The sequence below is a fragment of the Diplotaxodon limnothrissa genome, linkage group LG4 (genome assembly GCF_057381915.1).
Source record: "Diplotaxodon limnothrissa isolate DT_005_m linkage group LG4, D_limnothrissa_male_GT1.1, whole genome shotgun sequence".
Classification (NCBI taxonomy): Eukaryota; Metazoa; Chordata; class Actinopteri; order Cichliformes; family Cichlidae; genus Diplotaxodon; species Diplotaxodon limnothrissa.
This window is the reverse complement of record NC_140599.1, coordinates 17,613,220-17,635,672: the sequence shown is the minus strand read 5'-3', so window position 1 is coordinate 17,635,672 and position 22,453 is coordinate 17,613,220. Positions and strand designations below refer to the sequence as shown.

Sequence of the window (22,453 nt, the reverse complement as noted above, 5' to 3'; positions counted from 1 at the left end):
ACCCAGTGATATATCAATGCTGATCAGGTGTTTAACAGCAGAATGCATTTTATGTATAATGATAAACACATGTGAGGCCTTATTTTAGCATTAGAAACAGTGTCAGTTGAAGTGAGCGTACTGAAGCCTTTTAATGCTCTGCACAGCATGAATCAGTCAGTACTGAGAGTCAGTGCAGCCGACAGCAGGTCTGTTCTCTCGCTCGCAGCTTCATCGATCATCGCTTATACTTCATGACGGCTTCAGCTGGAATGAGAAAGAATATCATTAGAGCTTAACACACTAACGATCAGCTACTACAGCTTTCTATAAATGATTACATATGTATATTAAAGCTGTAGCAGGGAGGCCAGATTGCTTGAAGCACTTTGCTTTTGCACTGTTACGAGCTACATTTAGAGGATAAGCATGCCAACTAAGGGCTTAAAATATTACCTAAAAACGTACCAACACCATATCTGAATGTGCTAAACAAGGCCAAAAATACATACTGTAACTGTGATAACACAAGATGCTTTTTTTCTCTCTGCCTCTTCTCGGACAGACAGAAACAGCTACAGACAGCATGTGTCTTGCTGCTGCACACTATATCTTAAGTAAATACATGTCAAGGTTCCTTCATTGAAACCAAATATAACCCTAGTTAAAAAAGTAGATGGGAGTGTGCTGTGTGAAATATAAATAAAAACAGATTCAAATGATTTGGAAATATCAACTTAAACACATATTTTATTCACAGTAGAACACAATAGATAATGAATCTTTAAACTGAGCAGTATGTGGTTTAGCATACTGGATGGGAGCATGTGTTGCACTAAAACAGGGGTGGGGGAAGTCCAGGCCTCAAGGGTGGTCAGGTGTGTTGACCAGGGTGATATCTAAAGCCTGCAGGACACTGGCCATTTAGGCCTGGAGTTCCCCCACCCCTGCTCTAAAACCTGTATGCATTTTCAGCATTAATGCTGCCTTTCTAGATGCGCAAGCTACCAATTCCATGGACACTGATGTGCCTCCATACCAACAGAGATGCAAGCTTTTGAACGGAGACCCTTCACCTTCAGAGTAAAGGTTGCACTACTGTAATGGAACTGGTTGAAGCAGTAAAGCTGGAATTTTTGAAAGTGAAAGTTCTCCATTTCCAGTTTGTGTTGCACTTTTTTAAGTTTCACTGCAGCTCAGCCAGTAGTTAGCAACACTTATCAAACAAAATGTCATCCCTGCAAGTCCATGTGCTAGCAACCAGAACAATCATGAAGAGATTTTTAGTGCAGATCCTTCATTGTGAGTGTGTCACCTAGCAACTACTCGCCAATCAGGGAGGGGATAGACATTTTTCCCTAGTGACCATTGGTTGGCCAATCGGTCTCTAGGCCTGGGTGAGTGATGCCTTAAAAAACTAAGGTCCAGAGAAGGTGGCAATGTTCCTGAAGTATAAAATTTTTTTTCTTCACAAAGTACAACTTTTGTGTGGACACGGTCGCCCCTGCTAAGACGGTACGGTGTTATCCTAATAACAAACCGTGGGTAACACAGGAAGTCAAAGCTGTCCTCAACATGAAGAAGAAGGCTTTCAGGAGCAAAGTGAAGGAGGAGATGAAAGCAGCACAGCGGGAGGTGAAACGCTGCCTGAGGGAAGCAAAGGACACCTACAGGAGGAAGGTGGAGCAGAAGTTGGAGAGGAACAATATGAGGGAGGTCTGGAATGGTGTGAAAACCATCACAGGCCACAACACCAAGAAAAGCACAGTGGGGGGGACTGTGGAGAAGGCAAACGAACTTAACAACTTCTTCAACAGGTTTGACCAGCCCACAACCCCCCCACCCTCACCCTCACCTTCACTACAGAGTCCAATCCCCACTCTCCTACCTCCCTCGCTTCCCCCCCTTCCTGACACCATGACACCCCCCTCCTCCAATCCCTCTCTCAGCAGCAAGACATCTCCCCCCCTCCCCTCTTCCCAAACATCTCCCAGTGTCACAGTGGATCAGGTCAGGAGACAACTGAGGAAGCTTCGCCCCAGAAAGGCAGCAGGCCCAGACAAGGTGTGTCCTAGGATGCTAAATGCTGCTGAACTTGGGGAGCCGCTACAACGAGTCTTCAACCTCAGTCTGCGACTGGGGAGAGTGCCCGCCCTATGGAAGACATCCTGCATCGTCCCGGTCCCCAAAAAGAACCGGCCCAATGAGCTGAATGACTTCCGACCGGTGGCACTGACGTCACATCTTATGAAGACTCTAGAGCGGCTCTTCCTCAACCTCCTCCGACCACAGGTACAACATGCCCAGGACCCACTACAGTTTGCATACAAGGCGGGTGTCGGAGTGGAGGATGCCATCCTGTACCTCCTACACAGAGCCCACTCACACCTGGATGGGGGAAAAGGCACGGTCAGGATACTGTTTCTTGACTTTTCCAGTGCCTTTAATACCATCCGGCCCTGTATGCTTCAAGAAAAACTGAACAGGATGGAGGTGGACCCCTGCCTGGTGGCTTGGATCTCCGACTACCTCACCGACAGACCACAGTACGTCAGGCTGAAGGACATCACGTCTGACACAGTGGTCAGCAGCACAGGAGCACCACAGGGAACTGTGCTGTCCCCTCTTCTCTTCACCCTGTACACCTCTGACTTCTGCTACAACTCTGAATTATGCCACATTCAGAAGTTTGCAGACGACACAGCCATCATGGGGTGTATCTGGGATGATCAGGAAGAGGAGTACAGAAGTCTGGTGAGGAACTTTGTCGCATGGAGTCACACAAACCACCTGCAACTCAACACCTCAAAGACTAAGGAACTGGTTGTGGACTTCGGGAGGTCCAGAGAAGGTCCACTGCCGGTTCAGATAGAGGGGGAGGAGGTGGAGGTGGTCAACAAGTACAAGTACCTCGGGCTGTGGGTGGACAATAAACTGGACTGGTCATGCAACACAGAGCACCTGTATAAAAAAGCCCAAAGCCGACTGTACTTCCTCAGGAGGCTGAGGTCTTTTAACATCTGCAGGAAGCTCCTGAGGATGTTTTACCAGTCGGTGGTTGCTGGAGTACTTTTCTATGCTGTGGTGTGCTGGGGGAGCAGCACAGCAAAGAAGGACTCATCCAGGCTGGAGAAACTGATCAGGAGGGCTAGCTCTGTGGTCGGCATGAAGCTGGACACTCTGGTGACAGTGGCAGAGAAAAGGACATTAAAGAAACTGATGGACATTATGGACAATGCCAGGCATCCTCTGCACACGGCCATAAACAATCAGAAGAGTCTGTTCAGTGACAGGTTGCTTCTCCCAAAGACAAGAACTAACAGACTTAAAAACTCCTTTGTCCCACACGCCATCAGACTGTTTAACTCCTCTCTGGAGGGGAGAGGAAACAGGAGGACAAAGGAGGGAACAACTAAGCTGTAGTGCCTCTTCACCTCACTGTGCAATACCTTTTGTGCAATACTTTTGTAAATAGTCAACGGTGCAATAGACTCAATACTTGAAATGTGCAATTCACTTGTATTTTTATTTTTATTCCTATTTATTCTATTTATCCCCTTCGTATATTTTATTTATATTGTCTCTGTATTTATATATATATATATATATATATATATATATATGTGTGTGTGTATAACTCTGTAACTTCTGTCGGTGCTGTGCTTTTTTGGAAATCGAATTTCCCAGAGGAACCCACCCGAGGGATTAATAAAGTTCTATCTAATCTAATCTAATCTAAAAGGAAAAAGGCAAAATTGCATTTTTGTGCGCAGCAGTGAGAAAACCATAAAGCGCGACCAGAATCATGACTGGACCTAAAGATAATGGTCATGCAATATAGGTTTTCAGCCACACTGGCCCTCGAGGCCTGGAGTTGTCCACCCCTGCCTTATAGGGACTGGAAACAATCCCAATGATGGATTAAATCAGCGGTGTGCAATTCCAGGCCTCGAGGGCCAGTGTCCTGCAGGTTTTAGATGTGTCCTTGAACCAACACAGCTGATTTTAAATGGCTAAATTAGCTCCTCAAAATGTCCTGAAGTTCTCCAGAGGCCTGGTAATGAACTAATCATGTGATTCAGGTGTGTTGACCCAAGGTGAGATCTAAAACCTGCAGGACTCCGGCCCTCGAGGCCTGGAGTTGCCCACCCCTGGATTAAATGGTCAGTAATGGATTAAATAGACAATAAATAGTATTTTAAACTATTTACTGTCATCACTCTCCATCAGATGTTTGTTTTACAGCATTACACAACTTTTTCAAGTTATTTAATCCCCCTCGCCCAACTTTTTTTAAAATGTGCTCCTGCCATTAAATTCAAAATGAGCAAAACCCAACACATTTTCCCAGTTTCAACATCATAGATAAGAGATAAGATTTTAAATTTGTGCAAAATATGTCATTCTGCTTTTACTGATAATTTCCACAGTGTCCAAACGTTTCTGTAAAATGGGGTGATGGTTATGGGTTGTGCCTGTGGAGGATTAAATAGTGGCCATGTACGGTATTTAGTTAATGGAGTTCAAGTTTTCCTTTGAATACAAAGAAAAATAATATGGAAAATTGGGCACCAGCATATTTAAAGCACACTGAAGTCTTGCTTACTGGTATAATCCTGGGGTGACATGGGTCTGGACAAAACCTTCCTGAGCGCTTCCAGCCACTCCCTCTGGTCCCTCTCCTGCTCGCACATGAAGACGAACTGTCGCTCGGGCGTTTCCACCATCAATCCGCACTTCCACTTGTTTCCCCGGGCGTTCAGCGGGACACACTCCCTAACCGAGTAACCTTTGCACTCTGTGCCGATAAAAATGGCCCCTAGCTCCTCTGCATCCTACAACAAGAAAAAGCACGTGACTCACATACTTCATAGGTGTACAGTGTGGGGTTAGAGTGAGATGGAAAAAAGAGGTAGTGTCCTCACCAGATGGCCTTTGAAGTAGAGCAACTTCCTGTTTTGAGAGTCTAAAATGAACCACCTCCTTTTGAATGACTCTGTTTGCTGCGTACAAAATAAAATAAAAAGCATTTGATTTCAAAAATAAAATGTGCATTTGAAAAATGTGCTCATCAGACTTCATTTCCTCAAAACCTCCTATCGCACAAACTGATTCTTAAAAAAGAAAAAAGATTCGAGCTGCACGCACATGTGAGTCAGAGTCTAAAAGAGGAACAGAAACACATTCAGATGTACTGATCACACATAATGTAGTCACAAACAAGTTTGCTGGTGAGTGTGAGTAAAAATCAAAGTAGAAGAGAAATAATATAGGCGTGCAAATGACGCTCGAGTGACTTCAGTGAGCTCACCATAGGCCCCGTCTTTTCCATGTAACCCTCTTTGAGGTAGTTTCTTGTTATCATTGGTAACAGCTGATGAAGACACAAGACAGTAAACATGTCAAATACTAAAATATACAAGCTAAAAACTGACATACAGCTGGCTTAAAATGAAATAGTTTGACACTTACTTCTTCATCGCTTCCTGTCGGGTAGGCCGTCTTCAAGTACGCATAGCGAGCGGCTCGAATCGCGTTGTACCATGTGACTATTTCCTGAAGTAAAGCAAAAACAAAAACTTTGAGATTCTATTAGAACCTCAAAACAAGTATATGAGACCTACCAGGTGTTAATATTGATGCTATAGACGATCATGTCGACTGACTTCAGAACGCTCATGATAAACGTAGAGGTTCCTGGTGTGATCCCCGTCTTGGTAGGTGATCTGCAGTCCGTTAGGATGGCCGATCTTCTCTGGCTGAAAGGTGGCGTTCAGGTCCTTGATGGATATTACAGCTTTGGGGCCTTTAGACTCCTGTAACAAATACACAAGGGCAGTTCAGATTTGGAGGCTTTGTGCTGCTGTTTTTACACTTGTCTGAGCCATGCTGGCTGCAAGTGGTGATTACCACAGGCGCATAAAAAGTGAAGGATCCCTGGTTGAAGCCCAGAGGGAGGCATAACAGGAAGGCATCCAGTTTATACAGCTGTTGTTGCTGGAAAAACTGGCTCAATGTCACTTAGATCGAAACTGCTCAGCATCAGTTGGAGCAAAGACATTCATGATGCCCAGAGGATGAATCCAAATTACTTTAGTGATCTTCTCACTTTTCCTCTAGTTCTTTTTTAACTTTCTTTTACGTTTATGAGAGCTATAGTGAAACGAATTGCATTAAAACTCTTCTGAAACTCTACGCCTTAACCGGACACGCTCCTCTCTAGAAATGTAACAGCATGTCGCCATTATCACAGCTGCTCAGGTTTATCTGTGGCGTTGAACAGTTGAATAGGCTTATGTCATAGGCTCCACATGGATTCAATGCAGATGCAAATAATATAGATAAGGCCCCGTAATGTGTAAGGGACACTTCATGTGTGCAACTTCTTATTATTGCTGCCGTTATCTTGTTGTGAGCCATCCAAGTTTATGAATTTCAGATGGAAACATCCACCATATATCGAAGTGAAATTAGTCAAATAAATCCTAAGATAAGACTATTGCTTCCACAGTGTGTCTTTTATCCCATTTCCCTCCTTTCACCTCAGCTGGCCATGGCAGATGGCTGATTATGGTAATAACCTGATAATCTGATAAGCATCTGTGGACGAGTACCAAAAATCTCCTTGTTTGACCTTTAGCGGTAAAACTAAAACCAAATTAGCTGAATTTCCTCCAGTAAATGGTGACCGTTGCCTTTATAGTTGCTGGTGTATGTGAAGCTATAGGAAACTGATTGACTGATTCTAAGGTGGCTTTTCTGCTTACAATAGATCTTTGAAGAAACATTTGAAGCTGTGTGTGCAAAAGATAAACAAAGAGCTTAGATACAAGATCTAATTTCTTCAACACAAGCAATGATTATGCCATAATAACTACACATCTTGCAGTATTTAAGGGTCATCGCTCTTGGTGATTCATGTTCTAGCGGGTGGTGTAACTGTGTCAAAGCTGCAGGGAACTCACATCTTCTTTGTTGTAGTAGCTCAGGGTGAATTCTCTCTCCGACAGCACGAACTTTCTCTTCAGAAACTGTGTGTTGTCTTTGCCTTTCTTCAACAGTATTCCTTCATAGAACCCTAGTATGAATCCAAGAGAGTCACAGGGGAATAAGAAAAAAGGTTTCACTTAAAATGAAAACCTTCTGGTTGCTCAAAGAGACAGTGGCTAGATTTCACTTCCTGGATGGTTCATTGTGCAAAGAATGGGTTTTTCTGGCACAGTTCTGCATGCAAAGAACAGGTTTTCCTTTACCCCGATACTGACAAGAATGTGAGCCCCAAAGAGTTCATAAGTAAATCGTTAAAAAAGTCACCTGTGGTGTATGGAAGCGGTGGATACTTGGTCTCTCCTGTGAACTCCTTCCTCTCGTATTTAGCACGGATCCACTGCTCCCTGAGGATACTGTGGATCAAAGTGAAAATATAAAAGCATTCACTGTTCAATAGCAATGTGTTCTTACAAAAACCTGAATCATTGAAGCTTGATTTAGCAGCAGAAATTCATCTATATTTCACTTCTACAGCCAGAAGCTCTCACTTCTCTACTTTGTGGCTCTGCCTTGTCAGCAGTCTGGTATTACACATAAAAGATTCTGCCATGGCGACAGAGGCTGGTAAATATCATCATCCTGGAAAAGACCTACTTGCAGTCTTCCCGCTGGGGTTGATAGTAGTACGGTGGAACAGCTTTCTCATATTGAGCCTGGGCCCTGGCATTGCCATTGGATTCCATGAACTTCCACCCCCCAGAATAAACACACACACACACATTAGGATTACACACAGACACAGTCTGATACAGCACAAATAGAGGTGGGTGACTGATAAAACAGTGATCACCTCTACTAGTTTGTCCTCCCAGAAGTCCAGCCTGATAGATTTGACATGGCTGGACAGGCTGCGGTGGATCCCGGAGCAGTTCAGACACACAAAAATCCCCAACTTGTAGGAGGCCCAGTCCGGTTCTGGGAGAGGTGAGAAGAAGAGACATGACTCAGATAAATACTTCTTCCCGCCACTCTATTAGGAGGTTAAGAACATATAAAAAATCTAATCAATCATTTAAGATTTCCACTGAAATCTGTAAATGTTTAGTTCACAATTAGGCCTCATCTATGCCCGGGAAAGTGACTTTTGAGTTTTTAAGTATTAAGTTTTCAAGTTCAAAAACAGGAAACCCTTTTCAGCCCCTCAATGTCAGCCCATCACCAAGCTTTAGCCGTGACGGACATGCTTCAGGGTGCACGCGTTCACGCAGAGCAACAGTCTTTTCAAGCCTCATAAATAACATTAACAAACCGGTTAAACTGCATGAAAATAAATCAAATCTGAACATCTCGAGGCCTCTGAGTAGTACCCGCACATCAAATTCGGATCCGCGCCTCACTTTATTTCGATAACAAACGTACCAACGTTTATATATTTGCTTACCGGGCTCGCCGCAGTCAGCGCACCGGCTGTTGTCTGACTGTTTCACCAGTTCCAGTAAAATCTTTTTGTTCCGCTCACGGTTTGCCATTTCTCTGCACAGTCAGGCTCATACACTGATGGATCCCGCGGTTGAACTTGAGCGTGGCGGTCACATGGTGCGACAAACAACAAAAGGCGACTAAGAAAAAAAATTTAAAAAGAAAGAAAAAGTGGAACTTGCGACAGAAGAGTTTTGGATGCCTCAGCGCGAAGCGGACCTCCACCCTCCTCCCTCTGGAGCACGTCCAGCTGCGAGCTTGTCACAGAGGGTGCTCCCTTTGATTTTTTTTTTTTTTTTTTTTAAACAATGCACCTTTGTGCACAGAGCACCCCTGCTGCTCTCTGTGATGAAGGTAAAGAGGAAACTAACCACAAACCGGTCTGCCCGCCGCGCAGATGCGAGCGCGCTGCCAATTTACACGGAAGCCTGTTAAATTTAGCAGATTTATGACACCATTAGGCTTGTTTGGATGATAAACGTTTATTGCTGTGTAAGGAAATCCCCACTGTGGTGAAGAAAGTGTCCATATTTAAAGCATTAAACACAGCAAAATGACTGAAGATGTCACAGTAAGCTTTGGATCAAGAGCTGCACGTCTTTATTAACTGTATGAACCAAAAAAATAATAAAAGAAATAAATCAGTGACAATTTACACAAATACAGAAGCAAGATTTATTTTACATGTTAATCTCTTACATGTGGTGTAAAGCATGGAGCATGTGAAGTTTTTTTTTTTTTTTCTTCATTCCTTTAATTGTAAGTTATTGTGCAGAAAGATGTGCTGGCTGCAGACATCTGAAGCTGCCAGACATGCATGTGCACTTCAATTCAGTAACTTACAAATTATATTTTGCACACACCCACACACGAGGGACCCCAGGGGCTTAGTAAGAAGAAGAAGAAAATTTTTTTTACTTCATAAAAACAGCACTTTGCAAAATAAAAACCACCGATACGCATCCCTATAGAGCACTACTGTACAAAAATATAAAGATGACAAAATTGTAAAATTTTAGTTTTTAGAGCACCAAAAGATGACACAAGTGAGGTTAGTTAGTTGTCCGTCCTTTAGCTCAGATTAAATCTTTACTATTCAGTCGCCTCTATGTTGGTACCAATGTGGAAGCGGTCCTCTGTGCTCACACGCCTCTGACCGTGTGCTCTGTCACCATCTCAGAGGATGACACACACTTATTTAGATCTGTACACCAGTCCTTCTGAGAGCCAGAGAGTACTTATTGAAGGCCTGTGTGTGACTGTGGAGTCCAGTCTGGTCGTCTTTGTTATTTTAGGGGAAATCTTCAGCGAGCAGCTGTAGAGTCCTTTTTTCGAGACCCAAGTGGATCGCGTCGAGGTAGTGCAGAAACCTGGAGGAGGCAGAAAATAAACAGCTCAGCATTATCTGTGGACTCATATAAATGAATTGCATTAATGCACCACGTTTTATTTTATTTATTTGTAGCCTCATATTCAAATGTGACAAAATGAAACCTCACTACCACCGCCGTCATCTTTACCACATCCTGCCAACGGTTCAAATCCAAACCCGCCACCGCTGACCGGCTGAAGGAGCAGCAATTCTGTCCTCACCTTCGCTTAACTTTGCCTTGCTCCTTAAGCTTCTCGGATCTGCAGATGCAGCGCATGATTGGTAAATAGTCCAGAGCAGCTGGTGGACTGTTGCCAAGTGTACCAAACACTCCTTTCAGCATCAGACTCTCCATCACTTCTCTCCTCCGCTCGACCAACCTGGAAAGCAACACCGGACATCAACGTCAGCTAAAACCATTGAAACTACTTTTACACGTTTGTTGGGCAACGTGGCATTTTCTCGGGGTCCAAACTCACTGTGGCTCTGAGGGCCCGTCCTGTGTGAAGCTGAAACATTCACGATGAGCAGCCACGGGGAGGCTGAGCTCTGCTGCAGCCTCTTTGGCCAGCTCCCCTTCCAGCTGTCGTGTTCTCTCCAAAGCCTCCTCTGCTGATACCCGGAACTTGCGGAAGCTCAGAGCCTCGACCGCCGCCTGGATCTCCAGGCCAGTTGCTGTCATCGAGCTCCCTCTTTCAGCCTCCACACTTGACTCGTCTGTCATCCCATCTTTTATGACCACACTTACAGATGACAGACCTCTGTGACTGTCAGCCCTGTCGAGCAACGAGTCCATGCAGGACATGCTGTCTAAGAAGTCTGCTATTGATTCCAGACACTGTGACACTGGGAGGCTTTTTAAGCGCTCCTCAGGAGTCAGCGGCTTCCTTTTAGCCCTTTCTGAAGCTTTGACTTTCTCTTTGGCCTGAGGAGCGTTCTGAGGCTTACAGAGAGAAAGAAATCTATCTTCTGAGTCTGAGTCAGAGTTAGCTCCAGCTTGGTCAGGTAGATGGTGTCTCCTCTTGTTCTTCCTCATCCTGTTAGACATTTTGACTGGACTGTTGCTGTCTGAGCAATCAGCTGACTCTGTCGATAGCAGCGTGGATGACGGTTGCTCTTTCGGACTGGCAGAAGGCTGGTCTTGCGATACAGAAGCGCACTGCTCTGGGTTGCGGGTAGAGGTAGTCAGATGTGTGAGCGGCAGAGGTAAAAGGAGCTCCATGTTCGAGTAGAGCAAGTCGACTCCACGTCGTTTGCAGTCCGTCAGCAGCTCCCAACAACTGGGCTCCTCCACCAGACTGTGGCTCTGCAGAAACAACACACACTCAGTCATACTGGACACGCTTAACTCCAGCTCAGCTCAAAGTGCTGTGCGAGTCCTGCAGAACTATAACAGCATTTGAACTTTCAAAACAACAAACTGTGTCTACTTTTTCCTCCTGTTAAAGCCAGACATTATTCAAAGTGTGGGGCCATATAAGCGTCCAATACTACTCTTCAAAATAAAATTTTCACCCCTTTAAACACAGCACATCATTCTCCTTATTGTCACGATTGATGATTTCCTGCGTGAAATCATCAATCGTGGAGGTGATACGAGGAGCTGGTGATGTGTGACCCAAATGTAAACAAAGGACTTCAAGCGTTGCAAGGTGCTCTCACTTTCGGCACTCCATATGAGAGGAGCAGCAAACAGGGGATGGAAATTATTGATGTGGTTATGTGGTAGCTGGTTACAAGGCACAACATGTGAGGTAGAAATATATTTTTGTTTTATTACGTGAAAATACTGTGCATCTCCTGGAGGGTTTTAAGGTTATGTTACTTAGGAAGTGTGTCATCACTGAGAGCAGCTTATTGGAAAAGAAGGATGAAGGATTTTTATTTACTGACACTTTTAACTGCAGCGTCTAACAGGAAGCATCGATACGACAGTCCGCGTTTCTTCCTATATCGTCCACTCCTTGATTTCACAAAAACATTTTTCCCTACTGGAATCAGAGATTCCTTTGGTGTAATTTAATGTTAGATCACAGAACGATGTCCAACCTACTACTAGTTAATTCATGTTTCTGTTTGTCACTGCAGCCAAATTACCTGTATGAGATTTTAATAATATTGACTAAGTCCACACTACAGATCAGGGGTGTCAAACTGATTTGAGTAAGATTAAAGTTTGAAACTGCCCTTTCTGTCAGTGTACAGAGGTTTAACTACACATTTAATCCCTGAGTAATCGGCATTTCAACAGAAAGAAATCTGTCACTGCGACTCTTTGGGCTTAAATTTTAAGAAGTAAATGTGTAAACTTATAGAAATCTATTATCTCATTACTTTAATGCAGGATGAATGGCCACAGGAGCTCTTTATCAGCAGGAAAAGCTACAAAATGCGTGTAATACAATTAAAAGTCTGACATTTCTGTTCTGCTTCACACTTTAGTTACAAACTAATGTGCACAGTTAATGTGCTTTTATTTGATAGTGTATTTCCATACATCTAAAATTAACTTGAAAGAATGAGCAGCCTGAAGGTACGGTGAGTAAACTTTCGGTGCCCCTGCAGTGACAGGAATTGTTGCCTGAGTACCAGAGCCACGATCCATTAATAGACGTGACTGCCTGTTATGCACTCTGCGTGGTAAATAAACAATTTACCTTGAGCAGCTCCAAAACATCTGTCTCTTGTCCATTATTGAGCAGGCCCAGCTTGCTCTCAGTGCAGCCAGTGTCACAGGGAGGCAGGGTGGATTTGTCTGCTGCCTCTTCAGCTTCTGGCTTTACTTCAGTTTCTAATAAAATGAGGGAGAAAACACTTTTAGAGCGAGTCACAGCTACAGAAAATTATTTTATTATGCAAAAACAGAAGGTATTAAAAGCTCAAACTCTCCTTGATCATCTTCTTACCATTTTTGCCCGTCGGCACTAAAGGCCTTGCCCCGTGGCGGCCGCCTGCACTGCGAGTCCAGAACTGCAGCTGCAGCAAACTCTGCCTGATGTCGCAGCCGTTGAGTCTGAGCAGAGACCGGATGTCCGCGGGGTCCGTCCTCATGTCCTCAGCCAAACACAGCAGCTGCAGGTAACTGCTCACGTTCAACTGTAGCAGGAAAAAAACCAAACAAACAAAAAAACCAAACATGAATGCTGGGCTGAATGACTCCATCAGAGCCGACACAATCAAGCCGAACAACCCTCCACTCACCAGAGATGGGGCCTTGAAATGTATCTCCTCAAAGGTTCCATCAAACATGCTGCTGAAAGCCGGATCTACAAAAACAAACATCATTTAAACTCAATATGCAAACAGTAGATAAACACACCGTTAGCACAGGCCACACTGAAAGACTAACCGCTGGTCGTGAGGACGACTGGCCTCTTAGTCGTCGTCATGAACGTCTTGATAGCAGCTAGAAATCCAGAGTCCTCGTCAAATATAACATCCACTTCTTCAAACAGGATGAGCGACGTTGCCGTCTTCTTGCTCTGTTCTTCGCTGCCCTTCTCTTTGGGAGCTGGTGGTGATTTCACAGGAAGGACAGCCTCATTTGCTTTCCCAACTTTCTTGGAAGCAGCTGGAAGAAGAAATGAAAGAATAAAGTCCCCAATTAAAACCCTTCATGCAGGTTTTATCATCAAAGAAGATTAAAATGTACCCATCTGCTTACCTTTTGTAGTGTTTTGTGGCTCCTTGGTGCTGGACGCTGCTGTTTTAAAGAATTTAGCTAAAGAAACTGGAGTCAGGCTTCCTTTTTTAACACCTCTGGGCGACTGTGGTTTCCTGGGGGAGGAAACCACCCTGCGAGGGGAGTTCAGCTTTCCTGAAAGACAAAGTATTCACATCATTTATGTTAATGAGAGTGTGGGGAGTGAGTTGGAGGGTGGGGTGGGCTGCTTTTAACTATGTAAAGCACTTTGTGCTACATTTTTTGTATGAAAAGTGCTTTATAAATAAAGATTGATTGATTGATTGAATCAGAGAGTCATCTTGTAATATTCTCATGCAGATTGTGCAGAATGTAAAATTTAAAAAAGAGAGAGTGATATTTTCACATACTTGGAGAAGATCCAGGCCTGAGCGAGCCGGTGCTGCTGCTCGTGCCATAGCTGTTGAAGTATGTGGGTTTGTGGGCATTGACCCCCTGACTATCCACCTGATGTGACTGAGTGGCTTCTTTCAGCTGGGACAGAATAAGACGACCACTTCGCTGCGATGAAGCATTCACCTCAAACACCTGAAGAGACAATTTAGGAACTTAAGTTATCCAGGTATCCATTGAGCAAACGCATCGCATCAGAGTCACGTGACACGTCTGTACCTTGAAGCCCAGCTCCTGGGCACAAGCATACACTGCAGCAGTCTTTCCTACTCCAGTGGGTCCTGTGATCAGCACTGTGTTACACAACATGTCCTCTCCATCCTGGGAGTCGTCCTCTCCACCGTCCCAGTCTGAGTCTGGGGATTTTAAAAAAAATCCCCAGAGTTAAAAGAGCTAAAAGTAGTAGTTAAGATTTTTATTGTTGTTCTTATCGCTCACCATAGCTGCCGTCCTCTTTTTTCTTCTCCTTCTGCTTTTTTCTTTCTTCTCTGTCAGCACGGAGTTTCCATTCCTTCAGCCAGCTAGCCGAAAAAGAATATATACAGTCAGTATTTGATCTCCATACAGTGCAGATTTTTTTTTTTTTTAAATGAGAGGCACAGCATTATAAAAACGAGTCATCTACATCTGCATTTCCTCACCTGTGCAGCCTCCTCACTGAGGCGGTGTTGCCTATGATGTCACTGGAGTGTTGTGGTAGATATTTGTCAGTCCAGAGCACGTCCTCCTTCACCACATCTGTAGGAAAAAACAAAACAAAGAATACACCAGACTGAGTTTCAGATTTTAATCTGAGGATTTATATTTGCAATTACTGTTTTTCTTTTTTTGGCCAGTTGGGGGCAGCAGAGAACAGGCTGTAAAACAAACTTCATCTCAAAAGCAGATAAATACTGATATATACTGAGAAGAACTACAGACTCCTTTAAAGGTAACAGCAGTGATTCAGAACACACACAGAAAAGCTACCACACCTTTTTTCCCAGTGTCCTCTCCTGAAAGCAAGTCCTCTACTATGCACACGCTGTCATCGTCAGGTGGGATGGGAACAGGATGGAGTGGAGGCTTGGTTTTCTCTGTCGCCTCGTCCTCCTCTCCTCGCCTGGATCTCTGAGATCGTCTTGTACGGCCTCCACGCTTCGTTGGCTCTGCTGTGGAGACGTTCTCCTCTGAATGGTTGGATCGCCGCTTTTTAGCCACCTTTGCCGTATTTTCTCCTTCACTCGTTCTTTTCCTCTTCCCTCCCGCTGGTTCAGCTGCATCTCTGGTCACAGCCTCTTCTTCTGAGAAAGGAAAATTCAGTATTTGTTCAGGATAATTCAAGACAAGCACATTTGTCCCATTTTCACTCAAACAAGGCGAACATTAATTACAGTCAAAAGGACTAAACAGACTGTCATTAAACCCTAAAACACACAGCTACTGCAGTTTAACACGTGTCCTTGCACTTATCTGCTTATAGACACTGACCTGAGTGTGTAAACTGCTTCTGATGGTCAGCGCGTTTCTTCAGGAAGCGAGCGATGAACATCTGTGCAGGGAACTGAGGGTTGCTGGTGCTGAACTCCTCAACTAGAAGCTGACGAACACTTTCAGAGATCTCAGGTCTCCAGCCTGAACCCTGCAACCAAAACAAGTCCACTCTTTATTTATCCCAGTACAATACAGCCAAAAGGGGGTTTTAAGCTTGCATTTTCATATAAACTCATCCTTTTTTAAAAATATAACATTGTTATTATACATGTGCCTTTAGATGGGAGGGATTAAAGCTGGATATTAAGTGATGGGTGTTGAGGATCAGGTTATTAAAACAGTGTACCCTTTTACAAAAGCTCCGACAGGCTGGTGCAGTCTTCACACAAAGCGAGCTGCTGACTGCTGGCAGAGGTTTGGATGTTTGCCTCCAAAGCTCTTTTAGCTGACAAAGTAATGAGGACTCGGGCCATGGCAGACTCCAGAGAGAGCAATCTGTCGGTATGCACAGAAATTAGGCTTTGCCTTAAAACTCCAACGTGATATTCGACTACTGAATATGAATCTGCTTACCGTTTGGTGGTTGCCTGGTGTGTGTCACTAGCTGAAAGGAGGAACAGGAGGCAGAGTACGCCTCCTTCGTGGCAGCAGTCTTGGCCATCTGTTTTTTAAAGGACTCGGGCAAACCACTCTTCAGGAACTCTCTGCGCGCCCTGAAATGCTCATCATCCTGCGAGTTCTCCGAGCCCTCGCGGCTGCTGTCATCAAAGATGGAGATCACGGCTGACACCTTGCAAGCAGTCTTGTCTTGGCTGTGTGAGCCCACTCTGGAGCCTTAAACAAAGGAAACACATATCTGTTAGAAGATATTACAAAATAAATCAATAAATCACAGTTTTAGCTAAGAGGAAACTATAAAAACTACCCGAAGAGGCTTTGCCAGGTGGGGCGGCTTTGCCCAAAACATCATTCAGACTGCGTAAAGGCTTCTGGGTTTTCATCTTTTCAGGTTCTTTGAGAGGAGAGGCAGTCTGGTCATCAACGCAGATGACAGAATCCTGACAAACACAAACAAACAAAAACACAGAGAGCCTTTTTTATGGTGTTGTATTTTAAGTTTTACTCCAGAAAGACTCATGAGGGCGACAGCGAGGTAATATTTAGGCCTGATGCATTAAGACTGATAACTGTTCAGATTTTTAAACCCAGATTTTAAAAACATCTGGGTCAGTGGTGACTAATGACTGAGGATTTGTTTCAGGTGGAAAGTTATGGCATAAGTTTGAAATAATGACCCCTCTGAAACCTCTACCACAGTGAAATGTGTCTTGAATGAAGAACTGACGATCCATCCCCACCTTTATCTGCACTAGAGCACTCAATTAATAATAATAATAATAATGGATTGGATTTATATAGCGCTTTTCAAGGCACCCAAAGCGCTTTACAATACCACTATTCATTCACTCTCACATTCATACACTGGTGGAGGCAAGCTACAGCTGTAGCCACAGCTGCCCTGGGGCAGACTGACAGAAGCGAGGCTGCCATATCGCGCCATCGGCCCCTCTGGCCAACACCAGTAGGCAAGTAGGGTAAAGTGTCTTGCCCAGGGACACAACGACCAGGACAGAGAGCCCAGGGATCGAACCGGCGACCTTCCGGTTACAGATGCGATTCCCAACCCCCTGAGCCACGGTCGCCCAATTATGAACTATACTGTATGTAAATGTTTAAATTTTACATTTATGCTGTCAAAATATCTTCCATTGTTCCTGTCAGTGACAATAAAGATGATCTTAAAGTAACTTGCAATCGACATCGAAACCTCACATGTAAATGTTCTCCGAGTAATGTCTTATAATGTCATAAGACCCTTAAGGACAAACTGAGTAAACATCCACAACATGACTGAGAAATAAATGTGTAGTTTAGTGTGTATTAACACACGTGTGTATTAGTTACGTTCGATTTTGTAGTCTCAGTAATCTGAGACCAGTCTGCCTTAGTTCTTGTTTACACAGTCACGCAACACCACTCACTCATAGCCTCATCTTAACACACACTTCATCTTCCTCGCTTGCCACTGACTCTACCTCATTTTCACAGTAGCTCCTCTTGATGGAAGTTCGCGATGATCGCCTCAGAGAGCTCTTCTCCAAAGTTTTTTTATTCTGCTGAATCACTTTGGCTTTTTGCACCAACCTCTTGGCCTGTTCTCTCTTCTTAGACTCACTCGATGTCTGAATAGGATGAATTAGAACAAGTGTTTAATTATCTTCACACCACAATTATGATGGTTTAGTATTTTTTCCCAAGGTCACAAAATAAAAAATGCCATGCTTACTTTAGTAGGCAAAGACGCATTTATGCCTTCAGCCTTTGATGTGGAAAGATTTTTACTGGATCGCGTAAATTTCATCCTAAAAAAAAAAAAAAAGAAGAAAAAAAACATTACACGTTTTCATTTTTATGTTAAAAATGGGTAAGATCAGGAGGCAGATTAAAGAAAAAGCATGCGTCACCTGATTGGACTCTCTTTATCGTCAGGCGGGCACATCAGCTCCGATTGAAAGACGCCATATTTGGACGTGCGGGTCTTTGGGGTGGACATCTTTATGGGGCTGTCCTCAGGATGAGGTAAAGCAGTAACATCAGTGTCCTTTGACTCTGTTTGAGTTTGTCTCCTGGTTTTTCTGAGAGGACTTGTTGGGGTGGTTTCAGGTGTTTTCTGCACTACGGCCTCCCGTCTGGATCTTCTCAGAGCTGGCACGGACGGTGATGTGGTGATGGGAGACTCTGGCCTTTTCTCCTCGACCTCAACAGTCATGTTTGGCGTTTCTTCCTCAGCAGCAGCAGGAGACGCACTCACAGTCTCCTCTCCCTCTTTAGCTTTCTTTCCCCCCTTTTTTGCTGGTTTCTTCTTAGTGGCTTTCTTTCCTTGAGAGGGTTGAGATGTTTGCTCAACAGTCAGCAGATTTTCAGTTTCAGCTTCAGCAGCTTTATCAGCAGCATCCAAACTTTGCTCTCCTGGTTGCTTCTGCTTGCTTTGGCTCTTGACAGGCTTGGATTTGGAGCCGTCTGCAGTGGGCTGCTTAAAAGCGGCCATGAACTGCTTCCTCTCGACTTCACTGCACTTAGGAGTGGATTCGCTCTCGAGCACTGCCAGCTCTAGATCCTCCTCCTGGAGAACCACGTTGGATTTCCGTTTGGTAGTCAGAGAAGGAAGCTGCTGTCCAGCCTCTGCGAGAGAAGGTGAGAATCTCTCTGCAGGACTACGCGCGCCTTTTCTCCGGTTGAAGATGGAAGCCAACTTTCCCACTGCTTTGCTTGGTTCTTGTTTTGGTGAGACGTGCACTTGAGCCTGGATGGTGACAGTTCGGGGTGAAACCTGAAATGATGGCGACTCCTTAGGAACCATGTTTTCTTCAGATTTGGAAATATCCAGCTCACCCAAGTTTGTTTCCTTTGTCTCAATTTTTATTTTACGGTCATCATCTTTTACTTCTTCATCTTCTCTGTCCTCTTCAGCCTCATCCTGATTCTGACTCCGCACAAAATCCTCAAAGGAGATTCTTACTGTGCTGCTGTTCAACTGAGAAGACTCATCAACATTGACCTCCGTGCTTACATCACGGAGAGAGTTCTCAGTTTCTGCTTCTTTCTCCTCTGGCTCTGACTGCTTTGCCTCTTGTTGCTGCCTCTTCCTGGTATTTTGTGGTGTGGTTTTAACCTGTTTTGCTTCATACTTTGATGGTACAATCGGAGACAACTCAATAGTGTTTAATGCTGTTTTAAGTTCAACACATTTAGAACCATCTTCCTGATCATCATCTTTCTCAGCCTGCTCATCCGTGATAATCTTAGTGGCATTCCTCTCTGATGTTTCTGCAGGAATGCAGCTCTCAGCACTAACCTGGGCCAGTAGAGCTGCTGTATCGCTGCCAAGGACTCCAAAACTTTTAACTGCATCTACAGCCTGGTCTTTGCTTTCATGGGATTCTTGTACAGTCACGCAACTTGACTCCTCGGTGGAACTGACACCTTCAGCCCCCACAAGTTTCCTTGCAGCTTTGCTGGTTTTTCGACCCCGTTTCTGAGACAGCTGTTTCACCGTCTCCGAATTGTTGTGTTTTTCTGCAAAATGAGGCCTCCCTGCTTCTTTAGTTTGCTCTGGTGAGCTGGTTTTCACTTTACAGGATGGAGCCCTCTTGCTAAAGTAGTTCATGATGTTGTTGGAACGTGGAGGAGAGAAGGGTTTCTCCACAGGCTTAGGCACAGGAGAGAAATAGTTGGTGATTGTTTTGACAACAGGACTGCCACCATCTTTGCGAGATTTCTTGCAAGGCTGCAAAAGAAATACAAATTTAATCAAAGATAAAAATGCAAGGCAGTTAAAAATAGTTGGTGCATTTGATGCGCTGCTCAAATCAGTGTCATAGCACACCTGGCTGTCAAAGTCCTCAATGACAGAAGGCATAGCCACAACACCAGCCATTTTCCGACGAGACCTAAAGCAGAAAGAAATAAAACACTGTTACACAAAACTCTGCAGAAGAACAGATCAGCAAAGGCACATCAGAGATTCAGGTGAAAGTTTAACTACTTTCCTTTTCCCAGAGACCCAGCCATCCTGTCACCTGACATTTTCTAATTTTCCCTCATACTGATTCCTGCCAAGGAGCCGTCTCTCCTCCTCTGTGACTTTACTATTTTTAGAGAAAATAATAACTACAAGCTACAGGTGGGACTCACCAGACACTCCATAATATGATATTATCACAATACTTTTTGATGTTTTTATTTTATTTTTGCCGAGTATTTCATTAACATATATTGAGATCTTTGAACCTTTTGTTAACTGCAAATGATGACCTCAAAGTTAAACTTTGTAAATATCCAATATTTACAATAACCAACAGTAAGTCAGTGTTTATAAATTAGATGTAACTATTTGCAAACCTTAAACGAGTAATGGCAGGCAGTCAAAGTCAGACTGACTGCAAAAAGGTTGCCTCCTACTAGGCAACCTGTGCAATCCAAATTGGTCGTGAGTGGGCAATCTTTAGTCACCGCAAGTTGCAATCAGTCGCTGAATGTGAAAAATTCACTACAATCACCAGGCAGCGAGTCTGGTGGCAAGAAAAAAAAAAGGACCCGGAAAAATAACAATGGGGAAAGAAAGGGGGGGGGGGGAATGAAAATCAACAATTAAAATAAAGCTATGTGCAGGTTATTTGTACTTTATATGATGCATCTGCATTCAGGTATGTTCTGGATGATTTAGCAGTTTTCCTTTTATTTTGTTGCGCGGATTACGAGCGTTTATTATGTTTTGACATTATGATAAAAGCATGTGGTATTTACATTCAGAAATATTAATAATTACTTTAACACTAAGTGTATTTACAAGTGATAACACAAAGCCTTTCCTTTTCTTTAAAGTAGTGTTCTGTCAGCGCTTTTTGTCAATGTCACGACAGCCAAGTAGAAGTTTTGCTAAAGGCACTGTCAGTATGAAAAGGCTGATAAACACTAGGCTCACGTGTCTGTTACTTATGGTGTTCGCGAACAACAACTAAGCTGTAAAATGATATTATTCCTGACATGGCGCCCAGGAACTTCCAGTTTTGTGCGACACAAGAGAGAGAAACTACGTAAACAAAGGAAACACTCACCGATGAAGCCGAACCGGAACTTGCTGCAAAGGTTTGTCATTCACGTCTACGACTGACTGAACAAACAACTAAACATAAAATCATCGCGTGAGTCTGTTTGGTGCCAAAAGAAATATGTTACTGTAAAACAACAAGCTAGCTGTCTTCGCTAGATGCTAGTCTAAAAGCTTCCCACAGATCCCAGAAGTGCTCCAAACATTTACCAGCGTGTCAGACAAGTATATAAGAAGTGCTAAAAGGTTACACGGATATTTTCCGAACTGCTCCGAAACCGAACCAAAGGTTCGTATTTCTTCACATACTGCGGCTGTTTCAATAGCGCGCCAGTTCGGTTGTGAATCAAGAGCGCGAAATATACACGACCTTTGGCATAGCGTCAGTCCACCAATCACAGGGAAGAAAACGCCTCCGTCATCAGCTGTCCTAGTCCGCCCATAACAAAGATGGCGTGTGGCGTCGCCTTCAACGGAGAGGTAAAATAACGACAGCTCCCTCTAGTGTGAGCATTTCACGTTTCACAAAATTATATCCCATCCATCCACGTAAAAGCTATTAAAATATAATTTTTTGTGTAAATTACACTTATTGGGAGAAAAAGCTAAAGCTAGTTGTTAAAAAATGGTTCCAAAATATTTAAAATACAAAATAGATCAAGGAGCTGTTTTTATTTTATTTTTTTTACATTTTATCCCAACTTCTTGATAACCATATTTCATGTCAAACAATTACAATTCATTTTATAATTGTGTCTTTTATATTGTTACACCATTTTTTTCATCACATCAATATGTTAAAGATGAAGAATAATAAATGTTTTTTCCCCAAAAACATATCAGCAACCCTGTTACTGAAGCTCATTTAACCTGGATAAGGAAGAGCAAAACAATTCTATGACCTGAAAAGAATGATTGAGTCAGGAACCAGTTTACTTTGGTATATTTTGTGCTTATCCAGTCTTTTGAGACCCGACTGAGCGTCACTCTAACCTGTTACCCATACAACCAAAAGAAGGCAAATTAACTTCAAAGTTTCCTACCTTTATTTATATAACTATATTCACCCAGACTTTCACAGCCTACTGTTCCACTGTCAGTAAGTTTTTCCAAGAAAACACTAATATTAGCACAGATTTAAAACCCTGTCACTAAAGAGAATAAACAAAAATTACAAACCTAGAAGTTGATCCTGTTTTCCTGGACTTTTTCAGTGGAAGAACCATTTCAATACTCATCCAAGTGACTTCTTCACTCTCAGCTGACTGCAGGTTTCCCCAACCTTTTAAACAGTACATTTGCATAATAGGTGAAACTAACAATGTCTAACAATGGGCAGTTTCATGATTGTACCATTGATTGACCATGAGTACCATTCAGAGAGTTGGGGAGT

The 22,453-nt window shown here is 43.5% G+C and overlaps 2 protein-coding genes across 2 annotated transcripts; both read right to left on the bottom strand.

Moving 5' to 3' along the window:
• Nucleotides 1-217: 217 nt before the first annotated feature.
• Nucleotides 218-8,498, bottom strand: adap2 (ArfGAP with dual PH domains 2). The gene is made up of 11 exons (XM_085352348.1): nucleotides 8,411-8,498; nucleotides 7,820-7,944; nucleotides 7,624-7,715; nucleotides 7,294-7,382; nucleotides 6,945-7,057; nucleotides 5,646-5,795; nucleotides 5,452-5,535; nucleotides 5,291-5,353; nucleotides 4,905-4,982; nucleotides 4,586-4,814; nucleotides 218-246 (listed from the first exon to the last, which is right to left on the bottom strand). The coding sequence occupies exons 1-11, from the start codon at nucleotides 8,496-8,498 to the stop codon at nucleotides 218-220; spliced, it is 1,140 nt and encodes a 379-aa protein (XP_085208474.1).
• A 1,241-nt stretch (nucleotides 8,499-9,739) lies between these two features.
• Nucleotides 9,740-21,116, bottom strand: atad5a (ATPase family AAA domain containing 5a). The gene is made up of 22 exons (XM_085352347.1): nucleotides 21,068-21,116; nucleotides 19,837-19,900; nucleotides 17,915-19,737; nucleotides 17,737-17,812; nucleotides 17,486-17,632; nucleotides 16,315-16,447; nucleotides 15,963-16,223; nucleotides 15,736-15,884; nucleotides 15,387-15,537; nucleotides 14,891-15,199; nucleotides 14,558-14,654; nucleotides 14,355-14,437; nucleotides 14,136-14,272; nucleotides 13,874-14,051; nucleotides 13,485-13,637; nucleotides 13,170-13,391; nucleotides 13,022-13,086; nucleotides 12,727-12,916; nucleotides 12,478-12,611; nucleotides 10,300-11,126; nucleotides 10,042-10,200; nucleotides 9,740-9,818 (listed from the first exon to the last, which is right to left on the bottom strand). Exons 2-22 carry the CDS (start codon nucleotides 19,885-19,887, stop codon nucleotides 9,740-9,742), a joined length of 5,424 nt encoding a protein of 1,807 aa, XP_085208473.1. The 5' UTR covers nucleotides 19,888-19,900; nucleotides 21,068-21,116.
• Nucleotides 21,117-22,453: the final 1,337 nt, after the last annotated feature.

Excerpts from the sequence above, each read along its gene's own strand:
- adap2 (XM_085352348.1), bottom strand. The coding sequence starts at position 8,498 with ATGGCAAACCGTGAGCGGAACAAAAAGATTTTACTGGAACTGGTGAAA. Across the intron at positions 4,983-5,290 it reads TGGAAAAGACGGGGCCTATG|CAAACAGAGTCATTCAAAAG; the intron begins GTGAGCTCACTG and ends TTTTGTACGCAG. Across the intron at positions 4,815-4,904 it reads TCTACTTCAAAGGCCATCTG|GATGCAGAGGAGCTAGGGGC; the intron begins GTGAGGACACTA and ends TTCTTGTTGTAG.
- atad5a (XM_085352347.1), bottom strand. The coding sequence starts at position 19,887 with ATGGCTGGTGTTGTGGCTATGCCTTCTGTCATTGAGGACTTTGACAGC. Across the intron at positions 16,448-17,485 it reads GGAGCTACTGTGAAAATGAG|GATTCTGTCATCTGCGTTGA; the intron begins GTAGAGTCAGTG and ends TGTGTTTGTCAG. Across the intron at positions 14,052-14,135 it reads CCCAGGAGCTGGGCTTCAAG|GTGTTTGAGGTGAATGCTTC; the intron begins GTACAGACGTGT and ends TTGTCTCTTCAG.